Source organism: Corythoichthys intestinalis, chromosome 12 (genome assembly GCF_030265065.1).
Source record: "Corythoichthys intestinalis isolate RoL2023-P3 chromosome 12, ASM3026506v1, whole genome shotgun sequence".
Classification (NCBI taxonomy): Eukaryota; Metazoa; Chordata; class Actinopteri; order Syngnathiformes; family Syngnathidae; genus Corythoichthys; species Corythoichthys intestinalis.
The window spans coordinates 7,146,970-7,168,720 of NC_080406.1; the positions used below are offsets into that span (position 1 = coordinate 7,146,970).

The 21,751-nt window shown below is 40.1% G+C and overlaps 2 protein-coding genes across 4 annotated transcripts in view; one reads left to right on the plus strand and one right to left on the minus strand.

Annotated features, from left to right (window-relative positions):
• LOC130926894 (filamin A-interacting protein 1-like) overlaps positions 1-21,727 on the plus strand; it is a 37,724-nt gene extending 15,997 nt beyond the window's left edge. For 2 of the 3 annotated variants that reach the window (XM_057852213.1, XM_057852212.1), the window contains exon 5: positions 13,592-21,727. In XM_057852213.1, coding sequence (XP_057708196.1) covers positions 13,592-16,124 — 2,533 coding nt within the window. In that variant the 3' untranslated portion in view covers positions 16,125-21,727. The remainder of the gene's footprint in view (positions 1-13,591) is intronic. The other variant, XM_057852211.1, reaches the window with a different exon arrangement.
• Positions 1-21,751, minus strand: part of cmss1 (cms1 ribosomal small subunit homolog) — a 48,368-nt gene that overhangs the window by 26,254 nt on the left and 363 nt on the right. The window lies entirely within an intron of this gene.

A 21,751-nucleotide genomic window follows, 5' to 3' on the forward strand; every position in this document is an offset into this window, starting at 1 on the left:
GTTCTCCCACTTGAAAATATTAGAGAGGTCTGTAATTGATAACATGGGTAAACCTGAACCTGAGAGACAGAATGTGGAAAAAAAAAAAACAGAAAATCACATTGTTTGATTAAAACAAAAAAATATTTGCAAATCATGGTGGAAAATAAGTATTTGGTCAATGCCAAAAGTTCATCTCAATACTTTGTTATGTACCCTTTGTTGGCAATAACGGAGGCCAAACATTTTCTGTAACTCTTCACAAGCTTTTCACACACTGTTGCTGGGATTTTGGCCCATTCCTCCAAGCAGATCTCCTCTAGAGGAGTGATGTTTTGGGGCTGTCGTTGGGCAACACCGACTTTCAACTCCCTCCACGGATTTTCTATGGGGTTGAGATCTGGAGACTGGCTAGGCCACTCCAGGACCTTGAAATACTTCTTACGAAGCCACTCCTTTGTTGCCTGGCTGTGTGTTTGGGATCATTGTCATGCTGAAAGACACAGCCACGTTTCATCTTCAATGCCCTTGCTGATGGAAGGAGATTTTCACTCAAAAATTCTCGATACATGGCCACATTCATTCTTTCCTTTACACCACAGGTGTCAAACCGATTCCAGAAAGGGCCAAGTGGGTGCAGGTTTGCTTTCCAACCAATGAAGAGGGCACCTTTTCACCAATCAGACCTTTTACATGTGTAATCAGTTAAACTTTGTCAGGTGCTGTTTGTTTCAGCAGGAAGTTCATTGGTTAAACTCTCTTCACGGAATCGGTTGGAACAAAATCATGCACCCACTCGGCCCTTTCTGGAATCGGTTTGACACCTGTGCTTTACACAGATCCTGGTCCCTTTGCAGAAAAACAGCCCCAACGCACGATGTTTCCACCCCCATGCTTCACAGTAGGTATGGTGTTCTTCGGATGCAATTCAGTATTCTTTCTCCTCCAAACAAGAGAACCTGTGCTTCTACCAAAAAGTTCTATTTTGGTTTCATCTGACCGTAACACATTCTCCCAGTCCTCTTCTGGATCATCCAAATGCTCTCTAGCGAACCCCAGACGGGCCTGGACGTGTACTGGCTTCAGCAGGGGGACACGTCTGGCAGTGCAGGATTTGAGTCTCTGGCAGCGCATTGTGTTACTGATTGTAGCCTTTGTGACTGTGGTCCAGCTCTCTGTAGGTCATTCACTAGGTCCCCCAGTGTGGTTCTGGGATTTTTGCTCACCGTTCTTGTTATCATTTTGACGCCACGGGGTGAGATCTTGCATGGAGCCCCAGATCGAGGGAGATTATCAGTGGTCTTGTATGTCTTCCATTTTCTAATAATTGCTCCCACAGTTGATTTCTTTACACCGAGCATTTTACCCATTTCAGATTCAGTCTTCCCAGCCTGGTGCAGGTCTACAAATTTGTCTCTGGTGTCATTCGACAGCTCTTTGGTCTTGGCCATTGTGGAGTTTGGAGTGTGACTGACTGAGGTTGTGGACAGGTGTCTTTTATACCGATAATGAGTTAAAACAGGTGCCATTAATACAGGTAACTAGTGGAGCCTCGTTAGACCTCGTTAGAAGAAGTTCGACCTCTTTGACAGCCAGAAATCTTGATTGTTTGTAGGTGACCAAATACTTTCCACTGCAAATTTTGAAATAAATTCTTTAAAAATCAATAAATGTGATTTTTTCTATTTTTTTCCCCCCTTATTCTGTCTCTCATGGTTGAGGTTTACCCATGTTGACAATTACAGGCCTCTCTAATCTTTTCAAGTAGGAGAACTTGCACAATTGGTGGTTGACTAACTACTTATTTGCCCCACTGTAAACCTGTGAGTTTCCAATAGCGTAATGATAAATAAGACCAAACGCCACAAGGTTGTACAGTATGGATAATCTTCAGAGGGAAAAAATGACTAAAGAGTTCCACAAAACTCAGGAAATGTTATCATGCATGAAGTCACGCAAGTCTTTCGTTCAGTTGGCCGCTACAACATCCAGTGTAGTGAGAGTACCTAACCCCAGATGCCCAAATACCATAATACTTTCTAAATTCAACGTCCGACTACAATATCACGAGCCGATTCCTTCTCATCTTACTTGGCACGTGAAGAAAAAATACTAAAAATGCGTTGAAGTGTCATGTTATTTGACAATGTCCAACTAAGTATGACCGCCTGTGTCTACTTAGCTTTTTTTGTCTGACAGATTGCACAAATCTTTTCTACACATGCAACATTGCCACAGATTGGGCAATCATTTAATAATGCCAGATGTTAAGAATCGAACAGAACATCTAAGGCCATACAAATCTGAATGAGACCCCGAAAACGCAACACCCTGTTTTCAATTAATTTTCGAGTTATTCTTCTCCGCTAGTTTGCATGACGAAATGTTTGAACCGTTATGTCAATCCCTTCAAAAATCCTTCAATCTGCTTCTGTTTCTTTTCAAAGAGTTTCTTCTAAACAAAGTGACAATCATTTTTTCTTCTTCTTTTCAATGTTGAAGTTCCAACAGCACCCAGGTGCAAAACAGATGTCATTTTGACCCATGTAAGATACAAACTGTAGGTTGAATTCCAATCATTGCGTATCATCTCCTACGCGCTACTATGATTCCTGTTGCGTGTCATGTGCACGACATGATGAAACAATGCGGAGGCTCTAGCCGCTTGCCAAAAGATTACGCATGTTTCATATGGTGATGGTCTGTCATTGGGTGACAGCACCTTCAACATTAAAGACTTGCATGAGTAGGGATGGAAATTGATAGATTTTACGATTCCAATTCCATTATCGATATTGCTTAATGATTGGATTCTTTATCGATTCTCTTATCGATTCTAATTTGGGAAAAAAGAACAAACGTTTTGATTGGCATCGTGTTTGTTTAATCAGAAGTCACAACCTTACAAACTCACAACAAGTTCAAAAGAGGCCCAAAGTCTCAATGTTAACTGTGGAAATAAGTGGCAAATACACAAGAATGTGTAACATTTTACTGAAACATTTTTCTAATAGGAAAAAAAAAAAAAGGTATATATTGGCAAATCGGTCGTTGTTTTGCCTTTGGCAATATGTGTTAAAGTGTAATATTTACCATTATATTGAAATGCATGCCTTTTAGTTTTTAGTGTGCTTTCACGCTCAAGTGGGGGCGCCCTTGCGTTTCCTCAAGCGAAGAAGAGCGGCTACAAAATATCCAAGCGAGTGAGCGAGTTAGTGAGAGAGGGAAACACTGCAACGAGCTTACGTTCTTTGTTAATGTTTGTAAAATGTCTACAGAGGCAATGCCTGTATGTAACATCTTTTGTGTTGTTGTTGTTGTTGTGTGTTTCCACTCGTGATCGGACACTTAAATCAACTTGTGTAGTGGTTTGAATGATGTGCTAATGCTAGCGAACGTATGCCAACCGTTTTGTGTTATTACTAAGGCTGTAACGGTGCACAAAAATCTCGGTTTTGTACGTACCTCGGTTTTGAGGTCACGGTTCGGTTCGTTTTCGGTACAGTAAGAAAACAAAATGCAAAATATAAATGTGCTAGTTGTTTATTACACACCTTTCTGCTTTCAACAATAGAAACATTAGCCTATAAAAAGCTAGAATTCTGCTCAAAAAGTAGCGGGCATTTAAAGATAATCCAACAACAATTTGCCTTTCAGACCCTTCGTATTGGTCAGCTTTCTTTCTGAAAGAAAGAAGAAAAAAGAAGTCCTGTGCTAAAGAGAAAAGCAATCCCAATGACAAAGATTTTAACATGTATTTTACATATGAAATGCCTCAATGAATCTTTTATTTATTTATTTATTTTTTTTAATGAACGGTTTTCATAAGCTTTATTGGTGGATTTTCTCAAATTAAAGCGCCACACAGAGATTAATAAATTTAATTGTGTAAGCAGGATCTGTGTATTATTCTAATAATTCAATTACAGGTGTTTTAGCTCATTTCAATTTATTTTATTTAAATGAGCTGTTATTTATTTTATTGTGTTTATATTTTACAAATTTGATGTTGTATTATTCATTTATATTGTATATTTTATGTTGTATAACTTTACTTCCTATGTGAAAATTAGTTCCTACTTGTTTTGTTTTGATAGGAGGGTTTTGTATTGAACACGGGGCCGTGTTGGTTATTATTATAGCAGAGAAGATCAACAGACAAGTCAACTGTGCCCCGATCTACCACTCAAGAGATCTGATGGACTCAAAAAGTGGGTTACGATTGCATATTAGTTTGAAAATCAACCGGATCCACCGTATTTTTACACAATTGACTTCCGGTCTGCCCGATCCTAGCTACCGGTAGTAGTAATGGCGCAGGAGGGCCTCGTCTCGCGTCAAATAATAAACTCTGCCGTTCTTTTCACGTGCATCGCGTTGAGCCGCTTCTGGGACGCGTCTAACACACGGCCGCACTGCGACTGGTGTGCATTGGCTGATTGACTTTAACGCCCACGTTTCACTGCGTTCTCGCGACGGCCACGTTGCCGCGCCATTGACTTTTCTGGATGATACTGTCCTACCTTGTTGGTCCTAATTATAGTAGAGAAGATGGAGTAAATATAATCTGCACAAAGAAACTGTAACCCGATCGACTCTCAGCGTCGAAAAGTAAAGGTTACACTACGTCAGAAACTCGTTCGGTACACCTCCGTTCCGAACCGAGCTCCCAGAACCGAAACAGTTCAATAGAAATACACGTACCGTTACACCCTTACTAGTTATGGTACTTGGTAACACTTCTTTTGACAGTGGCGCCATAAGACTGTCATTAGACTATCATAATTATGGCATGAGGCTGTCATGAACATTAATTAATTCTTATAACAGATGTCATTTAGGGTTATCCAGCAAAATATCTCACTTTTGAATGGATGTAAAAGATCCAAGCTGGACATAAATGGAGTTAGCGACGAGAGATGTCCCCGATCATGTCATTTTCAAAGTATTGGAATCGGCAAAAAAATATCGGCCATGCCTTTTTAAAAAAAAATATATATATATATATATTTTAGTTTTTAATTAAATCGTTTTCTAATTGTATTTAACGTTACAGACATAACATGTTATGTTTCACTCTTCCAGAGTCTTTAGTTTGGGCTTAAGGTAGGGTTATCAAATTTATCCTAATAACGGTGGTAATTATTTTTTTTTAAAAATGTATCACATTAAAATATTTAAGGCAATTAATGCATGCGCTGCACAACCCACTCACGCATTGACACGCTCAATCTGTAATGGCGCCGTTTTACCTATACAGAGAGATAAAAGGGAGCATAAAATGAGTAGAGTGAATTTTGGCAACCTTTGGAGCCTTTTTTTAATTGGCTAAAACCTTACAATCCCTCTCCCTACGATTAGAAATATAGGAAGGAATGTGGGAAACCAAGGTAGCAATTGATCTTTATCTTAACACCTTATGTTATTTGTCAACGCAGAGAAGATATATCAATTGGTAGCACTACGCACAGTCATGGTTCCACTTCCCATCATGCATTTGGGCATGACTACAGTATCATTTACTGGAAGCTCAACAAATACACTAGATGGCAATATCTAGTCACAATATACAAAGTCACAAATCTTTCTATCCGTGGATCCCTCTCACAGAAAGAATGTTAATAATGTAAATTCCATCTGGAGGATTTATTGTCATAATAAACAAATACAGTACTTTTGTACTGTATGTTGAATGTATATACCGTATTTTCGGACTATAAGTCGCGTTTTTTTTTTCATATTTTGGCTGGGGGTGGGACTTATACTCAGGAGCGACTTATGTGTGGAATTATTAACACATTATGATATAATTTCACATGTTATTTTGGTGTTTTGCAGTGACACTGATGGTTTTGTCAAGTCATTAGCATGTTCTTATGCTATAGTTATCTGAATAACTCTTTATAGCAGGGGTCTCAAACCGATTCCACAAAGGGCCGCAGTGGGTCCTGGTCTTTGTTCCAACAGATCCAAAACAGACAGTTCAACCAATGAGGTTTCTGCTAAAGTAAGCAGCACCTGACTGCAATTAACTGATTACACTTGTTAGACACCAGATTGGTGAAAAGGGATTGTTCTCGTTTGGTTGGAATGAAATCCAGTACCCACTGCGGCCCTTTGAGGACCGGTTTGAGACCACTGCTTTATAGCTATGGCCACGTTCGCGTTCTGCCTTTGGCAGTGTATGTTCAATTGTATTATTGACTTTTTTATCTTGAAATGGATGCATTTAGTTTGTGGCGATTTCACGCCCACGTGAGGGCGCACTCGCACTTGTTTACATGAAGAAGAGTGCTCACACGCCAGAAGAAGACGGACAGCTACGTAGCTCTGAGTGAGTGAGTGGGCGAGTTAGCGAGAGAGAATAGACGGCTGCAAACCTACTTTCATTGTTTATGCTTTTAAATCATCTCTACAGAGGTAACGCCTGCGTGTATCATCTTTTCTGTTGTTGTTGTGTGTTTTCCACCCGCAATCGGACACTTAAGAGCCAGTTGTGTGGTTGTTTGAACGATGTGCTAATGATAGCGAACGCATGCTAACCTGTTACTTATTACTATTAGTACCTAATTATCATTTATTTACGTTGATGCTAACCTGTTTTCTATCGAGGACCAAATTGATTTAGCAAATTATACGTACGTCCAGCATTGTCTTTTGGGAGTTCGCAGTATAGCCAGGACCTAGCCGTAGCGTAGGACAGTATATTCACATTTCGTTGTTCATGCACTGTACACTGTACATTTATTTAGGATATTGTTCTCTATTGTATTTTTATATTAAATTGCCTTTCAAGATGACATGTCTGTTCTATGTGTTCGATTTTATCAAGTAAATTTCCCCCCAAAATTCGACTTATACTCCGGTGTGACTTGTATATGTTTTTTTTCTCTTCGTTGGGCATTTTATGGCTGGATCGACTTATACTCAGGGCGACTTGTAGTCCGAAAAATACGGTATTCGTCCGAGTTTTATTCATTTTTTTCTTAATGCATTGCCAAAATGAATATGATCGGGAAAAATTATCGAGAATGATTGGAATTGAATCGGGAGCAAAAAAAAAAAAAGCAATCGGATCAGGAAATATCAGGATCGGCAGATACTTAAACTAAAACGATCGGGATTGGATCGGGAGCAAAAAAACATGATCGGAACAACCCTATTAGTGACATAATTTGCCAGAGAAACTATGCAATCGAGACAACCCTAAACTCTTGTCCTTAGGTCAGAATTGGGTAGAATTTTGATGTTTCTTCAAAATTGTGAAGATACAAAATGGGAATGGAACACTTAGCTGCAGCTCTTAATGCATAGGTGCTCTTTTCACTATTTAATTTTTAACTTCCTAGATAATTCTGCCTTTCCCCCCAAACTTTGGAGGTTAAACATTAGTCGTGTTGTAAGGAGACAGCATTCCAATCCACACGCCCACGACTCTCGCTGCAGAGTTCACAAAGTCCTCGTTCCCAACGCAGAGCTGACATCTGCAGCGCTTCTCCTCAATTACAAGCATGAGCCCATCCCGCAAAGACCTCTCCAAGAAAGCCGTCAAGCGTGGAGTGATATGTAATGCGGCCTCATGTACGAGGACGACCGATAGTCCTATTTTCATCCAGGGGTGTAATTTAACTAAAAATGAGGCATTTTTTAGCTTCTGCCTCTGACAAATGGGGCAAAACCAAACCTAAGTACTGTATATCCTGAAATTGTTGTCTCTGCTGTAATTCCAGTGACTTGAACAAAGAACAAAACAAGAACCACAAAAGCCATTAAAACTGTTTCCATCAAACCCGATAGTTTTCTTATTTTTGTTTCCAAACAGTGCTTTATTATTTTCTCCCATTGTGTAGTGTCCTGAAGTAGCAGCGTTTACAAACCAACTCTTGAGAAAGAATGAAATTACTTCACACTTGACTCACAAAGGACACATCAGAATGGTTTGAAGCCACGCAACAGGAATAAAAAGCAATCATGATGTCATTACAGTAATCGCCCTCATTGGCACTATTCACAAATTCACCTATTCATGTTTTTTTTTTTCATCTCGAACAGAATTTGTTAAACATTGTTTAAATTTTTGGTGCTTTTTTTTTTTTTTTGAATGATCAAAGTAGATTTGAACCAACTCGCTTACAATGTGTAGGCAGAACAACTGACTTTAAGCCTCTTCACAAACAACAACAATAGCTTGTCATTAATTAAATCAAAGGCAAGTCAAACTCACAGTTTCAAAACGAAATTAATATGATTAATGATCACATGACAACAAACCTAATAGCATAACTAGGAATTAATGAAACAAATGGAACAGTAACTGAAAATAATTACCACAGAAATTGGAAGTTCGAATGTTATATACATATGTAGCGCTGCAATGCATGCTAGGAGGCATGTTGGACAACAGTGTTGACAGCAGGTGGCAGCAGAAATTGACTGTCTCCCCCAAGGAGGCAGTGATGGCCAAAAAGCCGAGCGCTTCCATTTTAATGCAGACATTGCACCACCCTCCACACACAATCCCATCTCGGTGCTGGGTAATGGCTGCCAGCCGGGAACCTGGCAGCCACAGTAATAGGGTGGTAGGGGGGTCCCACACTTTTTCTCTGGGTTATGTACTGTCCTACCGTTTTGATCCTCATTACAGTAGAGAAGACAGAGTAAATATAATCTATAAAAAGAAACTGTAACCCGATCGACTTACAGTCTCGAAAAGTAAGGGTTACATTACGTCATAAATTCGTTCAGTACGCCTCCGTTCCGAACCGAGCACCCCGTACCGAAACAGTTCAATACAAAAACATGTACCGTTACACCCTTACTGTTCATTGTTAATCACTGCTGCACCTGAAAAGAAAACCATGTCGGATGCTCGACGAACAACAGCGCGCCGATGACGCCGCCAAGCAAAACTGCGGTTAAACATTTTATAATTTCATCTAATAAAAAAGCTATGACGAGTTGAAACAGATTTTAAAAGATTTTTTTTGGGGGGTGGAGGGGAAGACAGAAAAAACATATGGATATGATTGTCAACCGGTGAAGTGATGATGTCATCTCACAGTCAGGTTATCAGGCCCCAAGCAAAACCGGCTACAACGCACACATAAAAAAAACTCCACTGCTTAAAACATATGTGCGAAACACATGCACACACTTAGATGAACTCCTTGGACATGCCAACACGTTCTGTCCTTCCCATTAGCCTCTTTGGCATGGTTGTACAATGAGCTCATCTGGAATGGGCTCAACTCCAGTAAAAACACACGAGCACCAACGCACACGGTCATATTTCCATCACTTCAGACGACATTAAAAACTTTCCTGGAGACTTAACCCTAACTATAACCACTGCATGCCATAGCGGCGATTCTCAACCTTACAAATCACAACTCTCTTTGTCGCCAAAATGATTGCCTGCTGAGTGTGTTAACAGATTTATGGTCCCGCAGCATGAGGAATACCTGACGCACACATCCACACACACAGCAGTCTAGGCTATAACCATATAAGGATTGGCCGATGATGTAATGGGTGCCACTGGCTGCAAGAGAGAGTCCATGCGCGGAGCACTTCTCATAATGTTTGGTTTTCCGCATGGAATGTCCACATCACTAGGATCACCGGGAAGCGACAAGAGTTGGGGCCAACTAATATCTGCGGATTTGTTAGGAAAAACATACAGGAAAGCAGGTAGGAATATTTGAAAGATGAGATTTGAGGAATTTGTGCTTGTACTTTAAAAAAAAAGTTGGATTATCACTACGAGACAAGCGGTAGGGAACGAAACAAACTTTTGAATTAGCTTCTCAGTACCAAACATAACATCTTTATGTATTCAAGAGAGAAAGCTTTAAAATTTTAACATAATTTGGGGAAAAAAGGAAAACTCGGAACTGTCTGTGACTCAATGGGAATGCATGCCTTTCCGAGCCGCGCGTCTAAATGCAATTTGTACAGCACAGACGGGGGAACAATGGGACGTGGTGTTAAAGGTACTGAAGGGTAGCGAAGAATCTTAATTAACATACGCTACACGCCAAGGGACCATCTGTTGTGCTTGTGAAATATCCTAAATCACGGTGCCTAAGAGACCGCACGGACGACTGTACTTACACACATGACACCGAGACATGTGTTAAGGTTTACAGGTCGATACGCAGGAGAGAACAAAATGTTCTATGTTCTCGAGTAAAGCGATTCAGTTATCCGTAGGATTTAAATAAACGTTTATGCTGGAAGTAAACCACCACGGGAAATCATTTGTTTATCAGCCGTGGCCAAAAAGTGAGGAAGTTTAAACATTACCTCATGTCCTTTCTGAATGTTACGCTGTAAATCCATTCAAAGTAGAGCTCAAACGAATATTCGGGCAATTCGAGTAACTCGAGTTTAAAAACTCATCCGAGTAATTTTATTCACCTCCAGGAATCGTTTAATTTTGCCAGCTCTAAGCATCACGTTTTGCCCGGACAACTTTTAATGCGGGAAAACGCGCTGACGTCACGTGCGTAGAGGAAGAAGCAATTTAAAAAAAAAACAAAAAAAAAACACTGCAGCCAACAGCCGCTATAAACCACGCCAACGTTGCTAAAAACTACGTCCGCATGATGCTAGTGTGGTAGCAGGTAGTGTCCGATGAGTCTCATAGATATCGCATGCATTTAGGACTAGATGCGAAATGACAGACTCGGCCGCGTCTGGGCAGCGTTAGTAAACAACCGCCATCTTTAAGCAGTAGACTTCTCAGCGCTAATAAATATAACGTTACTGTCACTCGCTCACGTAACGTTAGCCCTTCGGAGGGCTAGGTTTCTATTACTGGTGCACGATAATAGGAATTATGACGTCATACCGATGAATCCAATAACATTTATAATCGGACCGATAATATGTACTGTTCTGGCTTTACAGTTTAAACACTAGTATGGGAAATTGGTTGACCATTTGCGGTGCATTGCTCCCACCTGCTGGTCAGAATAATTCACTGCATCTATTTTTTGTTACAGTAGTTTGGTTCAATCACTTACACATTGCGGTGTCTAGCGGTAGCATTGACAGTCGTGAATGCTTTCTGTTACGTTTCCGCCTCGGAAATATATGTAAGTATTTTATGTTTACTATAACATATAGATATGCAATATATGTTTACTTCTGTGGTGAAGGGTCATATGTACAGAACTTCATAACTTGTGTTAAAGAAGCCAGCCAATACTTTAGTAGCTCAAGCTAGTGTGCAATGCTATACAAATAGTAGTTGTGTATATAAGTGGATTGTGCAGTTTGTTGTATATTGAGTATGGAATATGTGTATTTTTCTGTTGTACTTTCACAATATTAAGACGAGTGTCTTTCCATAAAAGCAAGAAAAGACCAAGCCTTGTGGTTTATGGAAGTGCATTCATTCTTAGCTGGCTGTCGGGCGGTGCAGAAGTGAAACACACTGTTTTGTTTACGTCATTATGAAAAATCTGATGAGATCAAAGGCAAATCTATGTTGAATCCACCACTATTTTTTTTTTTTAAACCTCCAGTTGTTCAAAAACTCAGGTTATACATTTAAAAAATTATATATCTATTATCGGTTATCGATATCTGTATCGGCTTTGAGGAGCAGGAAGTTATCGATATCGGTTTCAAAAAATGGATATCGTGCACCCCTGGTTTCTATTATGATCACTGTTGATTCGTGGCTAACGTGTCTTACATACAGGCTTTATTTAATCTGTAAAAACACAGCGCTGTAGAGTGATGATGGTGTAAACATAATAAAGCTAACTGTCAGTTTTAGCTCAGTAGTCATTGCTGAATAAAACACCAAGTAGCACTGGTCCCTAATGTGCTCCAATACAGCAGGTATTATACATTTATGTTGAACACTGCAAAAACTCAAAATCTTATCAGTTGTTACAGTTCAGACCAACTTAAAACTTAACTAGAACTTAAAAATAGCTTGACACTAGAGCTGAAACGAATACTCAAGTAACTCGAGTTTAAAAACTGATCCAAGTAATTTTGTTTACCTCGAGGAATCGTTTAATCTTGCCAGCTCTAAGCATCACGTTTTGCCCGGACTACTTTTCATGCGGGACAACGCGCTAATGTCACGTGCATAGAGGAAGAAGCAATAAAAAAATATTAAAAAAAACCTTTCTGCAGCCGACAGCCGCCACAAACGACGCCGACGTTGCTAAAAACTAGCCCGCATGATGCTACAGTGGTAGCAGGTAGCATCTGATGCGTCTCATAGATATCACATGTATGTTGAACTAGATGCGAAATCATGCGAGTCAGCGGTGTTAGTAAACAGCCGCCATCTTAAAGCAGTACACTTCTCAGCGCTAATAAATAAGATTACCGTTACTGACACTCGCTCACGTAACGTTAGCCCTGCGGAGGGCCAGGTTTCGATTAAGACCACTGTCGATGCGTGGCTAACGTGTCTAACATACAGGCTTTATCTAATCTGTGAAAACATAGCGCTGCAGAGTGATGAGGGTGTAAAATGAAAATATGATAAAGCTAACTGTCAATTTTAGCTCAGTAGTCATTGCTGGATAAAACACCAAGTAGCACTGGTCCCTAATGTGCTCCAATACAGCAGGTATCATACTGTAACGTTGACAAAGAGTCACCCGCTTCGTTAGGTTGCAATTATGTCTTTTTTGGGAACTTGTGGAACGACAACAACAACAGGAAGGCACGTCTCTCACTCTCCCGCACGTAATGCGGTGCATTCAGGAACGCATGCAAATATCGCCACATTATAACCTGACATTTATTTTGAACACTGCAAAATATCAACATCCTATCACGACTTACAGTTTAGACTAACTTAAAACTTAACTAGAATTTAAAAATGGCTTGACACAAATGGAAATTCAATTGAAACACGTGGGAAAGACACCTAACTTTTAAGTGATGTGTGTTACCAAGCGTAGTTACATTTTTAGGTAATATATATATATATATATATAGTTTTTTTTAGATCTAAAAGTTTTTGGAGCGAAAACAGTGAATTAGTCTTTTTTTTTTATTCTAGTCACATCTGAGAGGCAATTGTTGGCTGTTTTCAACAATGTACATCGGAAATAAAGACATTGATTGACTGAAAATGGTTCAATATTAGATGAAATGCCTTGTTTTCTCATGTATATTTATATTTGCTCTTTACCTAAAAAAAAAAAAAAAAAATGTGTTATCAAGCGTAATTAAATTTTTAGGTAAGAAATATATATATATGTATATATATATATATATATTTTTTTTTTAAATAAGATAGTTTTTTGAGTGAAAGCAGTGAATTTTTTTTTCTTGTCACATCTGAGATGCAATTGTTGGCTTTTTTTACCAATGTACATCGGAAATAAAGACACTGATTGAGTGAAAATGGTTCAATATTGGATTAAATGTCTTTTTTTCTCATGTATAGTTATAATTGCTCTTTACCTAAAAAAAAAAAAAAAAAATGTTTTATCCGATTACTCGATTAATCGATAGAATTTTCAGTCGATTACTCGATTGCTAAAATATTCGATAGCTGCAGCCCTAATTCAAAGGCATTCTTTAGAAATAATTAATGTTCCTTTTTTTTTTCCTCCCCAACTCTGTACAGATTGAAGCTCCTGATTGTCAAGGAACGGCAATATCAGGAGTTAAAGGAGACTATCCGAGAGCGAGACATATCGCTACTTAAAGAGGAGTTGAAGCAGTTGAAGGCTTTTGCTTCACTGCTTGTAAAGGAGCATAAGCACTTGAAGGAGTTGCACGAATGTCATGTCAAAGAACTGAGCGCCATCGCAAAAGTTATTGACCGGGACGCCAAAGAACTTTGGCAGCCAAATTCCATGCATCCAGAGGCGGAGCGACACAGTTCAGCCAGCTGCTCGCCTTACGCCATGACAGCTCAACTAGCCGACGGTGCGGCTCAAAATCAGCCGCTTAGACACCAACACTCCGGTGTTGGACGCCGGACAGATGCTCTGGAAGAAACGAGAAGTTCCGCAAGGGAAAATAAGGCAATGCAGCAGCCCGGCGATCGGGAAACGAGACAGCCGAGCTCTCTGTCAGAAGTGGAGGTACTGAGGCGAAGGGTGGTGGAAATGGAAGGGAAGGATGAGGAGCTTATCCGCATGAGAGACCAATGCCGGGATCTGGATAGCAGACTAGTGAAGGAAACCAAAAACTGCTCTAGCCTGAAGATTGAGGTAAATAGGCTGAATGGGCGAATCAGTGAATTAGACCGCATTGAGGAGACTTTGGGTAAAAGCAAACAAGAGTGTTGCAGTCTGCGGGATAGCTTGGAAAAAGAGAGGGATGTCAGCAAGATGCTTTCGAGCGAGGTGGACTCCCTGAAGCTCAAAGTGAGGGAGCTGGAGGCAAGTGAGCTCCAACTGGAGAAGAGCGAGGTGGCAATCAGACATGACCTGGCCACACTCAGGTCCCTAACGGCGGCCTTAGCAGAAGATAGAAAGACCATGTCGGAGAGGCTGCAGGAGGCCGAGGAAAAGCTCGGAAGGCGGGGGAGCAAAAACTCTGCAGGGAATACTAGAGAAGAAAATGTGGAACAAAAGATAACAGGCATAGCCAAAGAGAGGGATGAGTTACAAACCAGGCTCGCGGGAGAGCAGCAGAAAAATGTGGAGCTTGAGAGTAAAATGTCGATGATGAGAAAGAGGTTACAGGTTTTGGAGAACCGGAGAGAAAAGGAGGAAAAGTACACGCAAGGCTCCAACAACGCCAGCCCTCGCTGCCAAACGGAAGAGAACAAAGCCAAACAACTCATGTGGGAGCTGGAGAGGCTACAGAAAAGACTGCAGGACAAAGAGATGATGGAGAAAGAACTCATGAAAGTCGAGGACAGCTATGAGTCTCTGGAAAAAAGTTTCAAGGAGGAACAGATCAAATCCATGTCTCTGCTCAAGGAACTCGACTTGGCCAAAAAGGAGCTTTCCAGCTACAAGCAGGCGGAAAAGCAGGACGTAAATCAGGAGCATCTCCTCCTTTGCCGTCTTCAGAAGGAGCAGGTTAAATCGAGGCTGCTGGGGCGAGAGGTCAGCGCCCTCAAGGAGCAACTCCAGCAGCTGATGGGCACGGAGGAATCCATTAGCAGGGTCCAAACAGATCACTCCACGCTACAGGGTAAACTGATGCAACAAGAAGTCCGGAACCGGGAACTCGCCCGAGAGATGCGCGACCTTAGCAGCGAACTCGACAGATACAGACGCTTAAAAAATGAAGAACATTATCGCCCCACCAAAGAGGTCCAAACTGAACCAGCGGCCAACCTGCCTCCTGACTGCCAACTTCCCTGCATAATTAACGAAACATTTAGCGAGAAACACGCTGAGGACGATCCGAACCACAACGCCGAAGTCATAGACAGCCGCGGCACGGCTCTCGTCAGCAACCTTAACAGCTTGAACACTGCCAACAACATCGTGAGCCAAAACAGAAGCCATGCAGCCAACGGAGTAAATGTGCACCAAGCGGCTAACGGGGATGTGATGATGCTCGCGCACACACCGGGGCAGCCGCTGCAAATCAAGGTAACGCCTCATCACATTCTCAACACGGCCACCCTCGAGATCAGTAGTCCTACTACGGACGCCTCGGCCTCCTACACCAGCACGGCCTTCATCCCGTCTGGTGGAAATACACCAAACCAAAGAATCACCATCATCCAGAACAAGTCGCCGCCTTCCAGTCCCGATCGCTCCATCTCCCTGCTTAACGGAACACCGGTTTCTCGAATGATGAGTCCCAATTCGTCCCGCTCAGCGACGCCTGACCTCCCGATCCAGATCTTGACGGTCAGGACGTGTTCGCCGGAACCGGCTGACCTCGGGAGTCAGGCCTCCTTTTGCAAGACGCCCGATCGGCAGAACAGCTGGCACCACGTGTGCTCCGGCAGTCCAGACTCGAACCCTAGCATCATCACCACGGAGGACAATAAGATCCACATCCACTTAGGGAACCCGTACCTTCCGTCGCACAGCATGCAGCCACCCGTCGGGCCGTACTACCTTCGGCATGAGCAGAGGACTCAAGTACTTGCAAATGGCTGTCATGTCAAAGGTGTCGGCAAGATTACAAGTAGCATTACCATATCTCCTGCCACGTCTCCTGCCTCACACTCCCCAATGTAGCAGCAACCATTTTGATGAAGCCAAAAATGTTTGAATGTATCTTGCTAAGTATATACTTCTTCCACTTACATTACACCATTAAATCAATACATTTTTACATTTACAGTGGGGCAAATAAGTATTTGGTCAACCACTAATTGTGTAGGTTCTCCCACTAGAAAATATTAGACAGGCCTGTAATTGTCAACATGGGTAAACCTCAACCATGAGAGACAGAATGTGGAAAAAAAAACTGAAAATCACATTGTTTGATTTTTAAAGAATTTATTTGCAAATCATGGTGGAAAATAAGTATTTGGTCAATACAAAAAGTTCATCTAAATACTTTGTTATGTACCCTTTGTTTGCAATAATTGAGGCCAAACGTTTTCTGTAACTCTTCACAAGCTTTTCACACACCCTTGCTGGTATTTTGGCCCATTCCTCCATGCAGATCTCCTCTGGAGCAGTGATCTTTTGGGGCTGTCGTCGGGCAACACGGACTTTCAACTCCCTCCACAGATTTTCTATGGGATTGAGATCTGGAGACTGGCTAGGCCACTCCAGGACCTTAAAATGCTTCTTAAGAAGCCACTCCTTTGTTGCCCTGGCTGTGTGTTTGGGATCATTGTCATGCTGAAAGACCCAGCCACATCTCATCTTCAATGCTCTTGCTGATGGAAGGCGTTTTTCACTCAAAATCTCTCGATATATGGCCCTATTCATTCTTTCCTTTACACAGATCAGTCATCTTGGTCCCTTTGCAGAAAAACATCCCCAAAGCATGACATTTCCACCCCCATGCTTCACAGTGGGTATGGTGTTCTTCGGATGCAAATCATTATTCTTTCTCCTCCAAACACGAGAACCTGTGTTTCTACCAAAAAGTTCTATTTTGGTTTCATCTGACCATAACAGATACTCCCGGTCCTCTTCTGGATCATCCAAATGCTCTCTCAGGAACTGCAGACGGGCCTGGACGTGTACTGGCTTCAGCAGAGGGACACGTCTGGCAATGCAGGATTTGAGTACCTGGCACGCATTGTGTTACTGATAGTAGCCTTTGTTACTTTGGTCCCAGCTCTCTGTAGGTCATTCCCTAGGTCCCCCCGTTTGGTTCTGGGATTTTTGCTCAGTTCTTGTTATCATTTTGACGCCACGGGGTGAGGTCTTGCATGGAGCCCCAGATGGAGGGAGACTATCAGTGGTCTTGTATGTCTTCCATTTCCTAATAATTGCTCCCACAGTTGAGTTCTTTACACCAAGCGTTTCACCTCTTGCAGATTCAGTCTTCCCAGCCTGGTGCAGGTCTACAATTTTGTCTCTGGTGTCCTTCGACAACTCTCTGGTCTTGGCCATAGTGGAGTTTGGAGTGTGACTGACTGAGACTGTGGACAGGTGTCTTTTATACTGATAATGAGTTAAAACAGGTGCCATTAATACAGGTAACGAGTGGAGCCTTGTTAGAAGAAGTTAGACCTCTTTGACAGCCAGAAATCTTGCTTGTTTGTAGGTGACCAAATACTCATTTTCCACTCCAATTTGGAAATAAATTATTTAAAAATGAAACAATGTGATTTTATGTTTTTTTTCCCACATTCCGTCTCTCATGGTTGAGGTTTACCCATGTTGACAATTACAGGCCTCTCTAATCTTTTCAAGTGGGAGAACTTGCACAATTGGTGGTTGACTAAATACTTATTTCCCCCACTGTACATCTTACATGCAATCATTTGGTAAAATACCTTATCTATCTGATATTTTTGAAGCAAACTTTGTACAACTTGTTTCTACTACCTGCATGAGAATGACCTGAAACAATGCAATACAATCTATTAACCGCCTAATGTGTGGACATTTCTTTCAGAAGCTAATTTATCAGCATGTGCTATAAAAACATTTGTTGTTCATTCTTTATTTTTCTTATTAAAAGTACAAGTACAAATAGCCAGCAACAAAGATTGCTAATTGAAAAGTTATGTTTTAGGCATTCATTTTAAAGTACAGTGATCCCTCGTTTTTTTGCGGTTAATGGGGACCAGAACCCGCCGCGATAAGTGAAAGTCCGTCAAGTAGCGCACCCCCTCAATTTTATCTATTTTTTTATTATTAATTTGGTGTGTTCAATGTATTAATTCAGGTTTAGCATTGAAAAGATACATATAAGACATGTTTTTTCACTTTTTTTCCCCAAAGTATAATTGAAAATATATATATGCACCATAATTTTTGTACTATAAGCCGCTACTTTTGTCTTAATTTTGAATCCTGCGGCTTAAAGTCCAGTGCGGCTTATTTGTTGATTTATTTGGGTTAATAGGTAACAATTTTTTTGACAGCGGCGTCATAAGACTGTCATAAGATCATCACAATTATGACATGACACTGTCATGAGCATTAATGAATGCTTATAGCAGATGTCATATAGTGTTATCCAGCGAATTATCTCACTTTTGAATGGATGTAAAAGATCCAAGCTAGACATAAATGGAGTTAGTGACATGATTTGCCGGATGACACTTAATGACATAAGCATTCATTAATGCCCATGATAGCGGTCTAATGACAGTCTTATGGTGCCACTGTCAAAAAAAGTGTTACCAAATACCATAACTAGCAATTAATTAAACAACTAGAACAGTAACTGAAGACATAATTAGCATAGAACATGAATTTTGATTGTTATTTACATTTGTAGCGCTGCAGTGCATGCTAGGAGGCATGTTGGATGACAACAGTGTTGACAGCAGGTGGTAGCAGAGGTTAACTGTATCCCTTAAGGGAGCAGTGGTGGCCAAATGAAGCTTCTTGAAGAAATGAAGCTTTGCAGCCAATTGTTTCAAAGCTTCCTGGTGGTTCATAGGTTTTATGACAGTCTTATGATGCCGCTGTCAAATAAAGTGTTACTGGTTAATATGTTTTGGTGTAAATATCCCATAATACAGTGAGGACAGCTGGGGTTCATAGTGCAGTGCGGCTTATCTATGAACAAATGCACTTTTTATATCATATTTGATGGGTGGCGGCTTATAGTCAGGTGCGCCATTTAGTCCGACAATTACAGTAGTACAATAAAACATGTTTCAGACTGAGAGCTGAAGTGGATTTTTCCTCTCATTGGTTAGTGAAAAAACATTGTTAAAATTAGTGTTTAATATATTTGCCAGAAGCACAATAAATTAAATTACTTTGTTGTGAAAACTAATTTATTTTAGCACTTCAGTTCATAGTGAAACATTTCCCTATTTTATTCAACAAGTAGCTACAGCTAACAGAAACCTAAAACGTATTACTCTAGCACAGTTGTTTTCAAACTTTTTACATCAAATACTACCTCAAAAAAACAACAACTTAACTCTACAATTAACAGATCATCAACCAGTTTGACGAAGCCAAAAATTTGTGATTGTATCTTGCCAAGTAAATACTGTACAGCAGTGGTGTCCAAACTATTCCACATAGGGCCGCAGTGGGTGCAGGTTTTTGTTCAAACCCGTCATGACGACAACCTTTCACCAATCTGGTGTCTCACAAGTGTAATCAGTTGATTGCAGTCAGGTGCTGCTTGTTTTAGCACAAACTTCATTGGTTAAACTGTCTGTGCCCGATTGGTAGGAACAAAAAACAGGACCCACAGCGGCCCTTGAGGACAGGTTTGGACACCCATGCTGTACAGTGATCACTCACTACTTCGCGCTTCAAACTTCAGTCTATTTCGGATTCTTTTAATTAAAAAAAAAAAAAAAAAAAATACAGTATTTTATTTGAAAATGTTTAGATATATGCTTATATGGACTATTTTAGTAGTCGATTAATCGATAAACAAGTTCATTCGAATAATCGAGTAATTGGATAAGGATTAGAAGAAATGAAAATACCTGAGCTCGGCCTCAAACAGTAGCAAACAATAAATAAATAAATGAGGATCTAAGTGCAACAAAAGAACAATTGGCTAATTTACATAGCAAAAGTCCGCTAGCTTAAATGCTATAAAGTGTTAACTTTTTTTTTTAACAATGCTCTTGACAAATGGTTCAAACACATATTCCTATAATAAACAGCTAAATACACCAATAAACTAAATAACAAATGCATTAAAAAAAAAACATTAGCTCAAACAAAAACTTAGCCAATGTTGTTCTCAAGAGGGAGCAGCTGGATTCAGCAATGTGAAATGCATTATGTTATATTCACTGTCGCCACTAGAGGGCAGTGTATCCACCCAAAACAAAATGCGAACACTTTCAAAACAAACCATTACAACGTCACTTTAATTAAACAAATACTTGAAGCACCAAAATTTAATTCAAATCTTTTTCTAATCAAATTACTCGAGTTGATTAATCATTGCAGCACTACAATTTACATACACAATATTACACATATAAGGCTTATTTTTGTTGTTTTATTTATACTTTAGGGAAGCATTTTTTGAGCATTTTAATTCAATAGAATAGCATATGACCTAAAATGCATTATTCAGGAGCAGTTCTTCTCAAACTTTTCACAAAAAAATACCTAAAAAAAAAAAAAAACACCTTTACAGGTAACATCATCGGCAATATTGAAATACATAAATGTGCGAGACGGAAATGTTTAAAGATAAAATTGCTGACTTCTATTTAATATTCAAAGCCACATTTTGGAACATTATCACTGCACTTAATAGTACGTAGGAAAATTATGCGAATGGATTTCACTTAAATAGTATTAAACATAAAATTTAGATGGAAATTTTGTCTAAATAAATGTTGGATAAATAAAATGTGAATCTATTGTTTTTTTTTAATGCATCTGCCAGCCCTAACAGTTCAAATGAAATGGACGTGATGGCATTAATACATGAATTTTCTAAAAATGTAACATTTAATGCAATTTGAATAAAGCATTTCCTTGTTTAATATATCTTAAACATTTTTACATTCTCAAGATTAGTTCCTTTTTAACAGAACTGAAATATATAACTATTTTTAATTTGACATTCTCATATATTGATGAAGAAAGAGGTTTAAGTTCCAATTAACACATGAATGCGACATTTAAAAGATGTAGAGTTGAAGTGATGGCATTTTGTGACAGTTAATAATTACATTCATTCATTCATCCATTCATTTTCCATGCCGCTTTACACTATGTCAAATTTGTTTTTGTCGTGGGGAAAAACGTTTGGATTGCATACAAACAAGCTTGTTCACAGGTTTAGTTTTTACATGCTGCTTATAGCTGTTCAAAGACATTGACTCTAGTATTACAGAGATATTTATGGTTTTTCAATTAATTATAATCAACGGTCTATCATAAACAGGTTCTCCGCTTAACGTGTAAAAACTACAGGAGTGCGCGGCTGCCCTCTACCGACCAGAGGAATGAACTACGCTGGTAAGTAATCGACACTGGAAGATTCCGTGTTAAACAACCACACTGTTAAAAAGAAATGACAAGCGATACGGACGGATAACGCCCTTTTCGGAAGTAAGTTATATGTACAGGAACGGTCAAGATACGTTAAAAACCGGCGTGTGACGTCATAACTATAAAATCCATGCTACATGCGAGTGCGCACGTGTGTTTACGTCGTTCACGTGCTCTTCACGTGTTGTACACGTACACAAAGAACGTAATATCACGTTATATATAAAGGGAATTTA